The following is a 14,494-nucleotide window of genomic DNA, read 5'->3' as shown; positions in this document are numbered from 1 at the left end:
TAAAGTTCTGCTCTTCAGAGATTTAAAGGGAGCTCTTTAGCTTCCCAACCCACACAGGTGCAAAACCTGGCAAATACCTTATGTTGGGGAGACCAGCTATTTGTTCACTCCAGGCCTCCTCTCTAAACACTGCAAGACTGTGGGATTTGCCTTCTCAGTCTCCTGCACTGCCTCAGAACTCAGCAAATGTCCCATGGGGAAAACACTCTGCATTTTGTGCTCCTCTAGGTCCTAATCCATAGCAACTCCTTGCAACCACCAAAAACTGTTCCTTTCTCTCTTCCCCAGTAGAGTCTCTCTGCTTGGGCCAAGTCTGATCCTCATGTCCCAAATGGGCAAATGTTTCAGGGAAGAAAATAGCTGCCTATCACTAGTTCAACTCGGAAGGGCTCTTCCCTCCTTGAAATTTTAGTCCATTCAGTCTTTATTTCTGTGACCACTCTTCATTCTTTTTAAAAATAAGACATTTCGGCCAGGCGTGGTGGCTCATGCCTGTAATCCCAACACTTTGGGAGGCCGAGGTGGGCGGGTCACTTGAGGTCAGGAGTTTGAGACCAGCCTGACCAACATGTTGAAACCCCGTCTCTACTAAAATTACAAAACTTAGCCGCTCATAGTGATGCGTGCCTGTAATCCCAGCTACTCAGGAGGCTGAGGCAGGAGAATCGCTTGAACCCGAGAGGCAGAGGTTGCAGTGAACTGAGATCGCGCCGCTGCACTCCAGCCTGTGCAACAGCGCGAGACTCCATCTCAAAAAAAAAAAAAAAGAAAAAAAAGACATTTTCATCTTAGCTGTTTTTTCCCTAGCGGTTGCAATGGGAGTGGTGGCGTGCAGAGACCTACCATATCCTACCTAGCAGAAGTTTTTCAGTTCTGCTTTCTACCATTTCCATTGGAGGTATTATTTCACTTCCTAGTATTTTCATTTAATTACACGACAACACAACTTCCTCTTGTTTAAACAAGTTATATGGCTCACTCTCATCTCTTTCAAAATAGATTTTTGTTTGCTGTGTTTTGTTTTTTTGAGACATAGTTTTGTTCTTTGCTCTTGTTGCCCAGGCTGGAGTACAATGGCGCGGTCTCGGCTCACTGCAACCTCCATCTCCCCGGTTCAAGTAATTCTCCCTTCTCAGCCTCCAGAGTAGCTGGGATTACAGGTGCACACCACCACGCCTGGCTAATTTTTTTGTATTTTTAGCAGAGACGGAGTTTCACTATGTTGGCCAGACTGGTCTCGAGCTCCTGACCTCAGGTGATCCACCTGCCTCAGCCTTCCAAAGTGCTGGGATTATAGGTGTGAGCCACTGCACCCGGCTGATGTTAACTATTTCCTGAACTTTCTTGAGGGATGGCCATTTTACTTCAAGGTTTTCATTGCCCTGTTCTTCTGTATTACAAATGTTTCCCACTTTGTTTTTTAGTTGTGTTCATACTTCCTTATCTTCTCAAACTTCGCTTTTGGTGATGTTAATACTTCAGATGACTTTTTAGGTTTCAGTGGGACTTAGGGGAGGAGGTGAAGGCTCCCCAGTCTGCCATCTTATTCCTCAATAAATTCATCTTGAGAAACAACTCCCTCAAAAGCATTTTCTTCCTCGTCAGCCACATCAGTCTTCTTTGAGTGGAACTCTCTTCTCGTCTCCTCCTGAATTTTATGTGAGTGTTATACGCATCCATAGTGTCAGCTACTCTCTAATATTCATAAGCCAATGATTCACACATCTATTGCCAGCCTTCATCTCCATCTGGGCTTCCAGACCTATTCATCTACATTTTAAATTAATTATTTATTATTTTTATTTACTTATTTTTGAGACAGGGCCTCGCTTTGTTGCCCAGGCTGGAATGCAGTGGTGTGATCACAGCTCACTGCAGCCTCGACCTCCGAGGCTCAACTGATCCTCCTACCTCAGCCTTCTGAGTAGCTGGGACTATAGGTGTGTGCCACCACGCCTGGCTAATTTTCTTGGTTTTGTTTTGTTTTGTTTTGTTTTTTTTGGTAAAGATGGAGTTTTGCCATGTTGCCCAGGCTGGTCTCAAACTAGGCTCAAGCAATCCACATGCCTTGGCCTCCCAAGTACCTGGGACTACAGGTGTCTACCACCACACCTGGCTTCACCCACACTTTTATCTCCAATAAAATGCAACATCTCTAAACTTAACATCCTCCTCGAAGCTCTGATCCTCTTCCTATAATCCTATTTCAGGGGATGACACCGCCATCTGGCCATAGCCTGTATATCATCCTGATCTCTCCCCCGCCTTCCGCATGTCTCACATCCAGCTGCTACTAAATCATGTCAGCTCTGCCCCATGCATACTGCCTGTCCTCCTCCTTCCCCACGGCCACCATACTGGCACTTGTGCCTTCTGAGACCTGCCTTCCAGAGGAGTGCACATGCCAGGAGTGTTCAGTGGGCACAAGTGGTTTTATTGTTTCTGCCCGGAAGAGGAAGCCCTGGCAGCAGCAGGGACACAGAGAGGACACGGCGCTGCATCCTGCCGGCAGTGTGGATGCTGGTGGCGGGAGTCCAGGACTGTGAAGAGCTGTCAGCATATGAGCTGGAGCCGCTGAGGAGCTGCACCTAGGCCTGCAGAGGCCACCAGCTTGAGAAGGGGGTCCCAGCCTCACCGATGCCGCTTTCGGATGCTCTGCAGCTCCTGGTAGATGGTGCTGAAGCTGGGCCGCTGCCCAGGCTCATAGGCCCAGCACTGCTCCATGAGCCTGAACACGGCATCAGGACACAGCTCTGGGCAGGGCAGACGGCCCCCTGTGAGGAGAGGCACAGCACACCAGGCATGAGGAGGGAGTTTGAGGGTCCTCGGCAGACTCTGGGGGATACCATGAGCCATAGGAGCTGCTTAAGATGCACTGTTCTGAAGGATGCACTGTTCTCCACCAAGGGCCCAAAGGACAAAGAGGCCTGGCTTCTGATCCTAATCCTACCACGTGCTAGCTGTGTCCCCTCTGCCAGCCTTTTTTTCCATCTGAGAAAGGGACATATTAATCCCTACCACACATGTAGTGATGAGCAAATGAAATAACATGTGACCTAGCACAGACCAGGTGCTCACTCAGTAGTAGCTACAGGGATATTCTATTTTTTTTTTTCTTTTTTTGAGATGGAGTCTTGCTCTGTCACTCACGCTGGAATGCAGTGGTGTGATCTCAGCTCACTGCAACCTCCACCTCCCAGGTTCAAGCGATTCTTGTGCCTCAGCCTCCCAAGTAGCTGGGATTACAGGCTTGCACCACTACACCTGGCTAATTTTTTGTATTTTTAGTAGAGACAGGTTTTGCCATGTTGGCCAGGCTAGTGTCAAACTCCTAGACTCAAGTGATCCACCTTCCTCAGCCTCCCAAAATGTTGAAATTACAGGCGTGAGCCACTGCGCCCAGGTTTTTTTCTTTTTCGAGTCAAAGTCTCTCTCTCTCTCTGTCACCCAGGTTGGAGTGCAGTGGCACGATCTCAGCTCACTGCAACCTCCACCTCCCAGGCTCCAGTGATCCTCCCACCTCAGCCTCCCGAGTAGCAGGGACTACAGGCGCATGTCACCACACCCAGCTAATTTTTGTATTTTTTGTTTTTTTTTGAGATGGAGTTTCACTCTTGTCGCCCAGGCTGGAGTGCAGTGGCACAATCTCGGCTCACTGCAGCCTCCGCCTCCTGGGTTCAAGCAATTCTCCCACCTCAGCCTCCCAAGTAGCTGGGATTACAGGCACGTGCCACCATGCCTGGCTAATTTTTGTATTTTTAGTAGAGATGGGGTTTCACCATGTTGGTCTGGCTGGTCTCAAACTCCTGACCACAGGTGATCCACCTGCCTCGGCCTCCCAAAGTGCTGGGATTACAGGTGTGAGCCACCGTGCCCAGTCTATTTTTGTATTTTTTGTACAGATGGAGTTTCACTGTGTTGTCCAGGCTGATCTTGAACTCCTGGGCTCAAGTGATCCACCCAGCTCAGCCTCCCAAAGTGCTGGGATGACAGGCGTGAGCCACTGGCCAGGTTATTCTTATTCTGCCTGGTGGGAAGGTTGGCATTAAGGGAGTTAGAAGAGTCCGGCTGGAGCATCTGGAAGAGGGTGCAGCCTGAGGCTGCTGTCATCACAGGGTGCTTACCCTTCTCCACAAACTCCCGTGTCTGCTGATTGCTGAGGTTGGGATAGGGGGAGGCCCCCAGGCTGAAGGTCTCCCAGAGCAAGATGCCAAAGCTCCACACGTCGCTTTCGGAGGAGTAGCGGCCTGCAGAGGAGGCGAGGAGGTGAGGCAGCGTGAGTGGACCCTCCCTGGGGCCAGGGCGAGGCAGCCGGCAGGACCCAGGCCTGGCCTCTGGCCACGGAGTTCAGGGTAGACAGGGACTGGGTACCGTAGTTAAGGGCCTCAGGTGCGGTCCACTTCACGGGGACTTGTCTGAGGCCCCCTGAGGCTGCATAGACCCCATCAGCTTCCTCTCGGGACATCCCAAAGTCACTGATCTTCAGGACATTCTTCTCTGTCACCAGGCAGTTCCGAGCAGCCAGGTCCCTGGGTGAGACAGGGCAGGGGCTCATTTGGCCAACAGTCGCCTGCCCAGCCCTGGCTGAACACTCTAGAAAAGCCAAGGACAAAAGCTGCTCCCGGCCCTGGGCACCCCTGTCTACCAGAGAGGCCAACTCCCCCTCTGGAGCTGATGCCTGATGGTCCAGCGAGGGGCCCTAGGGGTATAGGTACCTCTTGACTCTGGTCGGGGGTGTTGGCAGGGCCCGTGGCCACCGCCCACTCACCGGTGGATGCAGCACTTGCTCTCCAGGTACTCCATGCCAGCAGCTGCATCCCCCACCATCTGCAGCAGAGTCTTCACCCGCAGGCGGGCCCCCTCCGTGCGGAGGAAGGTCAGGAAGTCGCCCCCTGCAGGTGGGGAGGACCCCTGCTGAGCCTCCTGAGGTAAGGCTGCCACCTGACCAGGCTGCGTGCCCTACCTGGAGCTCAGCGCCCCGCGCTCACCCTGCACAAGCTCCATGACGATGTAGATGGGCTGCTTCTGGGTGCAGACACCAATGAGACGCACGATGTTGGGGTGGCTGTACTGCTTCAGGATCCTGGAGGGCACTGCTGCTCAGGATCTACGTGGCCAGGCCCGCCTCCCCAGGGCCCCCCAGGGATGATGGGAGAAGAGCTTGGCCTCCAAGGCCAGCAGACCCGGACGTGTGACCTGGGGCAGCCTCTACCCTTCGGCACTATAAGGGGGTACTACCCGCAATGGGGGGGCCTCGAGGACTAAACACCACCACGGAGGTCAAGCACTTTACACTGTGCCATGTGGTGTAACCTCTGTGTATGCGGGACCCGTGGTGATCATTAGTTTATCACCCACCTCGCTTCCTGTAGAAACTTGGCCTTGAGGTCAGGTGGGAGCGTCTCTCGACAAGACTTCACCGCCACCAGAGTGTTGTCGGCTCGCAGGCGTCCGCTGAACACTTCGCCAAAGTTCCCCTGAAACGGTCTTGGGCTCCTACCACGGCCTTCCCAGTCCCGCAGTTCTCTTCTCTGCTTCCTACCCATTCTTTACTCAGCCCCCGTGCTCGGACCCCTCACCCAGGCTCTCTGGGAGTTTGACCCTCGCTGGGGAACCTAGAGAGCACATGGGGCAGGCAGGGAAAGTTGCCTCCGATGTGCCACCCTTCCTGAGAGAAGTGACATGGAAATCCAAAAATCACTCTCCCTTGGGTTTGAAAAGCATTCTGATTTTTAGGACAGTGACTTCTTCCCTAAACAGGTATCTTATGGCTTACAGTAACAGGGTGTCTCCCTGCGTGCACACAAGAGCTCGACGGGGGCGGCCTGGGTGGGGGTGATGAGGTCAGGGTGCCGGCAGAGCTGTCTGCTGGGAGTTTTCAGGGTAGGTACTGTCCCGTTTCCTGGAGGATGGTGTGTGGTGGGGGCTGGGCAGGGAGTCGGGGTACAAGTGGGGAATCAGATGGGGCAGGGAGGTCTCTGGGTGGTAGGGCAGGGGGCCCAGGCGCGACTCAGGAGAAGCCACTAGCGACGAGGAGGCCAGCAGAGGCGCACTCACCCGTCCAATCTGCTCACCCAACACCAGGTCCTCATGGTTCAGCACCCACTTGTCCTGGGGAAGAGAGGAGACAGAGGATCAGAAGTCTGAAGAAAAGGGGTGCTGGGCCCTTAGAAGGGCTGTGTCCTCCATTTTTTGGCGCCTCCATATGTGACCAGGGGTGGGACCACGTGGGGAGCACACTGAGATGACTACGGGGTCCAGGCAGGTGCCCTGACCAGGTAAGCACCAACCTGGTGTGTACAGCCCATGGCATAGGAGTGGCCCTGACATTCCAAACCTAGAGCGAGGCTGGCCCTGAGGGTCACTCACTCTGCATCTTGTATGTAGACGGAGGGCCTGGAAAGCCCTTTCTGCTCAGACGCTGGGTGAGCCTGACCCACACTCCCCAAGCCCTGCCACAGGTGGCATGGGCCAGGCTGGGTGCAGGCTCACCTTGGGCACAGCCCTGTGCAGGACAACACCACTCTTCTTGGTGAGGGGCTGCTGGGTGCTCAGTAGGTGGTCGATGAGCAAAGGAATGCTAGGAAAGCCTTCCCCTTCCAGTCGGTACAGGTTCTGCAGGGCAGGGGACCCGGGGTCAGCAGCCTCCATTCTGAGGGGGCATGAGCCCTGGGAGGGGGAAAGGGAGAGCAGCAGGGGAGAAAGGGCCTGCCCAGGACCAGGGGCAGAGAGACCTCCAGAAAAGATGCCATCTGATGGCACATGACATCCTGCTGCCCCACCAGGGGAGGACTCACACTTAAGCCTCTATTTTGTTGCAGGGACAGGGTGGTCTCTGTGGCCCCTTCCAGCCAGCCCTGCTAGGGAGGCATCCAAGACCTGGCAGCTACCCCCTACCCTGAAAGGCCATTTCCCTTGGGGAAGGGAAGGGAGGGGAAGAGTGAGGCCTGGAAGGCTCGGGTCCCAGCCCCACTCACATCCAAGGACTGGATGATGAAGTGCCGGGGCAGACCATCCCACAGCACCGACAGCACGTACTCCTGCTTGCCCTGGCTCTCCCGCACCAGGAAGTCCCCAGAGTGCACCAGCAGCTCAGCCACCTCTGCCCTCGGGATGGCCCCGTGGTACCACAGCTGCTCATGCAGGGGCTTCTGCACCTCCGGAATGAGCTGCAGCGGTGGAGGGAGCTGGGCAAGGGAGGATCGAGGAGGAGTCACTTAACCACCTTGTTGAAGAGGCCGTGGGGGCAGCCAGGGGTCTCTCTCTCCCCCCTATATGCCCTCAGCCCTTACAACCATGGAGTGGCATGCAGAGCCATCCACAGGCCCCTGGAGTGGGCACTGGACTGGCCCAGGCTCATGCTGGGCAGAGCTGGGAAGGGAAGCCCAGGCAGGAAGACCCCAAACCAAGCTGGTGCCTCCTCCTCCAGGCCACAGGCCCCCAACCACTCCTGAAGCAGGGAGAGCCATGGAATAGTCGAGGTTGCTGGTCCCTTTAGCACACTGGGGCGATGGAAAGGGAGGGGTCACAGGGGTGGCAGGGTCTGGGGACATCTGCAGCCTGGAATCCCAGGGAAGAGAGGAACTTCCCAATACAAGCAGCCTGGGCAGAGCCTCCTCTCTAGGACATCCCAGTGATTAAACTCGAAACACAACAGTAGGGGGGCCCAGGCTGGGCGCCACTCACCGAGAACTTGGGGCGGAAGATTCCTGAGATGTGGCTCTTAAGGATCTCCAGCGTGGGTGTCCTTCCCCCCTCTCGCTCCTGCTCCTGAGGCCAGGGACAGACGTCAGCGGGTGGCCAGGCTTAGGGAGGGGGAGGGCGAAAATGAGGAGCGCAGCCCCAGGTGGGCAGGTCGGTGGCGGGCAGCGGCCGCGGATGGGGCAGCTCACCGAGGACGACGTGGAGTGGCGGTCATCCTGCAGGAGCAGCACAGGCGGGGGCTCGCTGGGGCCCAGGTGCTCCAGCTTGGTCTGCAGCAACTCCTGCTGGGCCTGCAGCTTGGCCTGGCTGCACAGTGCCACCTGCAGCCCCTGCAGTGCTTCTTGCAGCACTTGCCTCTTGCCCAGCAGCTGCACCCTGCAGGCAGGGGCGGGTGGGAGGGTGGGTGAGAATAAGGGCTCGGTCTGCGGCAGGTAGCCAGCAGCAGTTAGGGTAGGTAGGAGGGAGGGAGGCCCAGGAGGCTGCTGCAGGCAGGGGCCCACTCACCGCTCCCGGGGGTGGGTGTTCTCCTCTTCATTCTGGAGCTCCTGTTGCAGCTGCGTAACCATCTCCTGCCGCCTGAACACCATCTCGGTGGCCACAGCCAGCTCATCTGTCACTGAGGTCAGCCTGCACCCAAGAGAAGGGCAGCATTAGAACCGAGCCCTCCTGCCCCCTCAACCCAGGTCCAGTGCATCCCTGTAGAGCCAAGCAAGCCCGGCCACCTGGTGACAGCTCTGTGCGGACAGTCTCCACGACCTAGCCCTGCCTACATAAACACCCGTGGTCTGCTGGGAGCCCCGCCGCGGCCCAGGTGCAAAGCCACCACCCACGTGTGCTGCACGCTCTCCACAGTCAGCTCGTTCAGCTGGAGCTCCCCAGGCTCCAGCGGTTCACCCTCCTCAAGCAGCGACTCATCGAATGTGACACAGGGTGGGACGTCAGGTGCAGACCTGTGGGGGACAGCGCCCTGTCAGTGGACAGGCCAGCAGCCCTGGGCCCAGCAGGAGCAAGGACGGGGCTTACCCATACTGTCGCAGGAAGCCTTGGTACTCAGCCTCAGGCTGGATGCGGGCAGCAGCTGCAGCCATCTCCCGGTGAATGGCCACCACCTCATCCTGCACCAGGCTGCTAATCTCCAGGTATTCCTGCAGGATCTCCTTCCTGCCCCCGAGACGGGATCCCCAGTCAGGGGAGCCTCAGGCTGGGCAAGGCTGGGCAGTTCAGGCCTAGGACCCTGGGTTTGGAGTCAGGGCTGCGGTTGACCCCTGCCTCACTTCGAGCTAGCCATGCCACTCTAGGCAAATTATTTAATCTCTCCCTAATCTTCTATTTCCTGATATGTATAAGAGGGACACTGGCAGTTGTGATAAGGATCCAGTGGGCCAGGCACAGTGGCTCACGCCTATAATACCAACACTGGGAGGTCGAGGCGGGTGGATTGCCTGAGGTCAGTTCGAGACCAGCCTGGCTAACGTGGTGAAACCCCGTCTCTACTGAAAAAGCAAATACAAAAATTAGCCAGGCATGGTGGCACATGCCTGTAGTCCCAGCTACTTGGCTACTTGGGAGGCTGAGGCAGGAGAATCGCCTGAACCCGGAAGGTGGGGGTTGCAGTGAACCAAGATAGCACCACCACACTCCAGCCTGGGCGACAGAGTGAGACACCGTCTCAAAAAAAAGGATCCAGTTGAGATCCTGTGTGCAGAGTGTCTGCTGTACAGGGAGTGCTCAGTAAACATGAGCTACGGTCATCCCTCCCCTGGGCAGCCAGCTCTGCACATCCACTACCATATAAGCCATCAACGTGCTGCCACCCCGTCCATATCTCCCAGCCCAGGCACCTCCCCTGGGCCCCAACCTCACGTACTCACTCACCTACTCAAAATGTCCCATTGGCTAGCTCTAAGACACCCCAACCTCTCTAGTTGAAAATTGAGGCCAGGTGCGGTGGCTCATGCCTGTAATCCCAGCACTTTGGGAGGCCGAGGCGGGTAGATCACAAGGTCAAAAGATCGAGACCAGCCTGCCCAGCATGGCGAAACCCCATCTCTACTAAAAATACAAAAACTAGCTGCATGTGGTGGCACGCGCCTGTAGTCCCAGCTACTCGGGAGGCTGAGGCAAGAGAATCGCTTGAGCCTGGGAGGTGGAGGTTGCAGTGAGCCAAGATCGCGCCACTGCACTCCAGCCTGGCGAAAGAATGAGACTACATCTCTAAATAAATAAATAAATAAATAAACTGCTATCTTTGTCTCCTAAACCTCTTCTTCCCACAGCCTTCCCTACATAAGTTAACAGCCACTCCATCTTCCAGCTGCTCCAGGCCAAATCCCCAGAGTGACCCCTGACTCCTCTATTTCATGCCCCACTTCCAATCCATAGGGAAATCCCACTGGTTCCACCTTCAAAACAGCCCCAGGACCTGACCGCTCCTCACCTCCATTGCTACCTCCCCGTCCTAGTGGCCAAAAGCTTGGATCTGGATTACGGCAAGAGCCTGCTCTCTGGCCTCCCAGCTTCCGTCCTTGCTCCCTGAAGTCTATTTGCAGCACAGCAGCCAGAGTGGCCTTATTAAAACAGAGGTCAGGGCTGGGCATGGTGGCTCATGCCTGTAATCCTGGCACTTTGGGAGGCAGAGGCAGGCAAATCGCTTTGAGCCCAGGAGTTAGAGACTAGCCTGGGCAACATGGTGAAACCCCATCTCTACTAAAAATACAAAAATTAGCTGGGTGTGGTGGCGCATGCCCGTAGTTCCAGCTACTCGGGAGGCTGAGGCAGGGGAATCACTTGAACCTGGGAGGCGGAGGTTGCAGTAAGCCGAGATCATGCCACTGCACTCTAGCCTGGGCGGCAGAGCGAGACTCTGACTCAAAAAAAAGTTAAAACAAAATGAAACAAAAAAACAGAGGTCAGGTCATGCCATTCTTGTTCACCCAGAGCCAAAGTCCTCACCATGGCCCTGCTAGACTCTCTATCACCCAGTAGCCCTTGACGCCTGCCTCCTCCAGCCTCGTGTATGACTCTCCCCCTCCCTCACTCTCAGAGGCACCACTGGTTCCTGGCTATTAGTCCCTGGTACTCTCCTACCTCAAGGCCTGTGTAATTGCTGTCCTCCTTTCTGGAATGTTCTTTCTCCAAATAGCCCCATGATTCACTCCCGTACCCCTCTCAGGGGCCTCTCTGAATGTCACCTCTCAAGAGGCTTTCCCAGATCACTCTATGGACAACTGTCACCTCCTCCCTTGCCTCCGTGCTCCCAGGTCCCGATCCACTTCTCTTGCTTTATTTTTCTCCATGGCTCTTAGTGCTCCTCACATCCTCACTCCACTAACACGAAAGATCCCTGAGGACAGATGTTTTTGTCTACCATTGTTCTCTGGTATAATCCAGAGCCCAGAACAGTGCTCAATGAATGTAACAAAACCCTGGAATAATGAGACCCTGGAATAGTGTAATTCACAGGTAAGTTGCCTGTTTCCAATCCTTGGCCCAGGTCCCGTTCTCATGTGGTTACATGGCCAGCACCTTCCCAGCAATGGATTTTCTGGGTCCTGCCTCTGGGCCTGATAGCTGGGCTTAGGGCTGCTCAAGGGTGGGGGCCAGGGGATGGGGCTGCGGGCTTACAGGATGCAAGCCATCTCCTCGTGCAGGTCCTGCAGTGACCGCAGCAGGCCGGGCAGCAGGAGCTGGTGGTGGTGCTGGTGGTGTAGCTGCGCAGCCCGCACGCCCAGCACATAGCGGTTGTGGTGAGCGAAGAGCTTCCACAGGCTGCGCACATACTTGTCCTTGGCCTTGTCACGGTCCTTGTCTGCCAGAAGGGGGGCAAGGGGTATAGATGACAGCATGGAGGCCCAGGCAGCCCCCACTCTCTGGGTACCCAAGGACAGGTCAGCACTGGCTTCGGATTCCCTCCCTGCCAGCAAGGGAAGCCACGAACCTTTGCTGGCCTCCTGGTACTTGCGCTTGGCTTGGGCACTGTCCCGTGCCAGAGCTCGGTACTGGCTCTTCAGCTTCTCAATGTCCTGGCTGTGGGTCTAGGGAGAGAGGAGAGGCCAGTGTAGGGCAGCAGGTCCCCAGTTGTGGAAGATTCTTGCCTGGGGTGAAGCCCTGGAAAGGTCCTGTCGTCAGGCAAGGAGCACCTGGAGACTTCTGGGAAAGCTGGCTGCTGACGTGAGAGTCAAAGATCAGAGGGCCTGTTAAAGACAGACCCCTTGGGGAGGCAAAGAGGTAGACTACAGGCTACAACGGTCCCTCCTTGGACTGACAGTGGTAGCCTGGTGGCAGGCAGGGCCAGTTGCAGGTGTGCACGGCCTGTGCAGTCACATGGGGCTCCACATGTAGAAGGGCCCTGTGCTTGGTTTCATTCTCCATTATTGCCACCTGGAAATTCCTCACAATCTTTTAACAAAGACCCCCACAATTTCACTTTGCACTGGGTCCTGCAAATTATGTTCTTGGCAGTAGGAATAGATGACAGCCTGAGATCAGTGTTCTCGTCCCAGTTCTCCTGTTTATGTGCTGGGATATGTTGGGCAAGCGCCCAACCTCAGTTTCCCCATCTGTAACTGAGCTAAATTCCTCGACTAGATCAGTCTTTTTCTTAAAGGGCCAGATAGTAAATAAATATTTTAGGCTTGTAGGCCATAGAGTCTCTGTCACAATTACTCAACACTGTCATTGTAGTCACAGACAATATGAAAACAAAGGGGCATAGCTGTGTTCCAGCAAAACTTTATAAAAATGGGCCCACCCTTGAATCAGATGATCTTTTGGGGCGAGGAATGGGGCCAGGGTGGCCACCAGGGGCCGCTGTGGGTCCATGGCAAGGCTGGGCTCTGCACTTGAGGAAGGGGTGTGGTGCAGGGAGGGTGACCAGCACACTGAATGGGGGCACTAGGCTCCCAGATAAATAGTCAGTTCCAAATCACACAGCCTCTAGACTGAGGAGCTGGGTGGGATTCAAACCTAGGCAGGCTGACTTCACGGCCCGAGTCCTCGACCTTCGGGGGGCCATGCTGCTGCCCAGTCTCTGGGGCCCTGAGAGGAGGCTGCCTAGGTCGAAGGCAAACAGACTGACCCTCATTCCTCTCCCTGACTCTCAGAACCCAGAGCCAGATGGCACAGTGTGGAGGCGAGTACCGATTCTGAGCTTCTCCCAGGCACGTGACCGGTCACTCATCCTTACATTCCCAGCACTTTGCCCAGGCACAGAGAAAGCACAGAGAGGCCTTGCTGCAAGCCAGCTCAACGTAGGGGAAGGAAGAGAGGAAGCTGCATCAAGGTTAGAGCAAGCCAGGCCTGCGGTCAGGGACTTACACTTCCCCAGTGAATCCAGGGCCTCTTGTGCAAAACAACCCCTTCGAGGCTCAAAATTTAGACAGAAATGACCGAAGCCCCAGTGCTGCCCGCTCACCTTGGTGAGCTCCTGCTGCAGCTGCTGCCACTGCTCACTGTAGGTCTTGCGAAGCTGCTGCCGTTCCCGGATGAGCAGGCTCAGCTTGCTCAGGGGCCCTGAGTTCAGATCCTCTGCGTGCTGCCGCAGCAACCGGCTCAGGCCCTCAGTTTGGCTGGTGATCTCAGCCCAGGACTATATTGCACAGATGGGGGAGGCAGGGAGGGGGGCACAATGGCTCCCAAGCCTTGGCCTGCCAGATCTCCAGCCACTGCCCCAGAGGGCCCCCAGGAGAGGAAGGAGAAGGCAGATACAGCCAGCACCCACCAGAGTCCCATAGAGACCCACCTGACTGATGGGGCTGTCAGGGCTGATGGCCCGGCTCTGGCCCCCACTGTCCTGCAGGGACATGTGGTGAAGCAGTCCTGCATACTCCCTGTCACTCTTGACCCGCTGGGCCATCCACTTTCTCATGCCCTCCAGTAGACGAAGCTCGGCCTCCTGCATTTGCTGCAGGACCCCGTGGCCCTGGGGGCTGCACAGCTCGGAAGAGAAGCCCATAGTGCTGTTCTGGGGACAGAAAGGGGGCCATCCCTGGAGGCAAGGCAGCAGCTGGAGACGGAGGCATGGGACGAGGAGGCTGGGGACTGTAGGGTCAGGATGGACTGCAGACAGGGAGGAGGTGGGGTCCTGCCTCGCTCACACGCAGACATGGGTACCCAGCAGCAGCCTGGCCTGGGGACTGGCCCTCGTTGCTTCCTTAGCGTCAGGGTCTCCTCCGCACGTTCGGGAACAGGAGCCAACCTGGAGCCTCCCTCCCCAGGCCCTTCCACCCACCACCTCTTACAGGGACACCCTTGCCCAGGTCCTCGACAGGCCAAGCCTGCCCCAGCTGAAGCCTCAGGCGCCCACAGCCTGAGCCCTGCCCCTGCGGCCATCCCCGCCCTTCCGCGGCCCCTACCCCCACCTGGGTAGGTCTCTGGCCCTCGGAACGCCTGCTCTGCCCCTGCCTGCCGCGCCCCCCGCTCCCACCGCTCCTCCAGGCCCCGGGGCTAGAGTTACCCGCACGGGCAGCTGCTCCTGGGACGGCCTCGGACCGACTCAGGCCCGGTGCCGACCCCGGCCAGTTCCTGATTCCGCGCTTCCTCCTCCCGCGGTTTCAGTTGGCCCAGGCCCCGGGGCGGGCCTGTGGAGGGGAAGGGGCGGGCGGGACCGGCCCGACGGCCCCGACGCCTGCCAGCCCCCCTGCTCCGCGCTGGGCCGCAGCCTCTAGCCGGCCGCACGGCCACGGAAACGGAAGGGAGGAGGGGGCCGGGAAAGAATGGCCCAGCCGAGAGCCGCCTGCGCCCCGCAGCCCCCAGGGCCCGGCAGCGCCCCGGGAACACCGGGAAGGGGCGC

At 56.8% G+C, this 14,494-nt stretch overlaps 1 protein-coding gene and 1 long non-coding RNA gene across 10 annotated transcripts in view; one reads left to right on the top strand and one right to left on the bottom strand.

The window, feature by feature from the left end:
- LOC129137252 (uncharacterized) overlaps nt 1-3,405 on the top strand; it is a 7,838-nt gene extending 4,433 nt beyond the window's left edge. The window contains exon 3 of the long non-coding RNA XR_008539671.2: nt 2,211-3,405. This is a non-coding gene — a long non-coding RNA (uncharacterized LOC129137252). The remainder of the gene's footprint in view (nt 1-2,210) is intronic.
- FES (FES proto-oncogene, tyrosine kinase) lies at nt 2,414-14,494 on the bottom strand. 9 transcript variants are annotated; one of them, XM_001169472.7, is made up of 19 exons: nt 14,159-14,494; nt 13,445-13,666; nt 13,118-13,291; nt 11,642-11,738; nt 11,329-11,512; nt 8,728-8,865; nt 8,535-8,654; nt 8,209-8,331; nt 7,893-8,079; nt 7,687-7,770; nt 6,978-7,187; nt 6,493-6,615; nt 6,058-6,111; nt 5,359-5,477; nt 4,989-5,083; nt 4,769-4,892; nt 4,372-4,529; nt 4,125-4,247; nt 2,414-2,774 (listed from the first exon to the last, which is right to left on the bottom strand). In XM_001169472.7, exons 2-19 carry the CDS (start codon nt 13,655-13,657, stop codon nt 2,632-2,634), a joined length of 2,469 nt encoding a protein of 822 aa, XP_001169472.2. In that variant the 5' UTR covers nt 13,658-13,666; nt 14,159-14,494; the 3' UTR covers nt 2,414-2,631. The 9 variants fall into 9 exon arrangements, with proteins under 9 accessions (XP_001169472.2, XP_063651449.1, XP_009428113.2 ...); XM_063795379.1 differs by having other exon boundaries at nt 6,493-6,669; nt 14,159-14,392; XM_009429838.5 differs by lacking the exon at nt 6,978-7,187 and having other exon boundaries at nt 14,159-14,392.

The sequence above is a fragment of the Pan troglodytes genome, chromosome 16, assembly GCF_028858775.2.
Source record: "Pan troglodytes isolate AG18354 chromosome 16, NHGRI_mPanTro3-v2.0_pri, whole genome shotgun sequence".
NCBI lineage: Eukaryota > Metazoa > Chordata > Mammalia > Primates > Hominidae > Pan > Pan troglodytes.
This window is presented reverse-complemented; position numbering and strand designations above follow the sequence as displayed.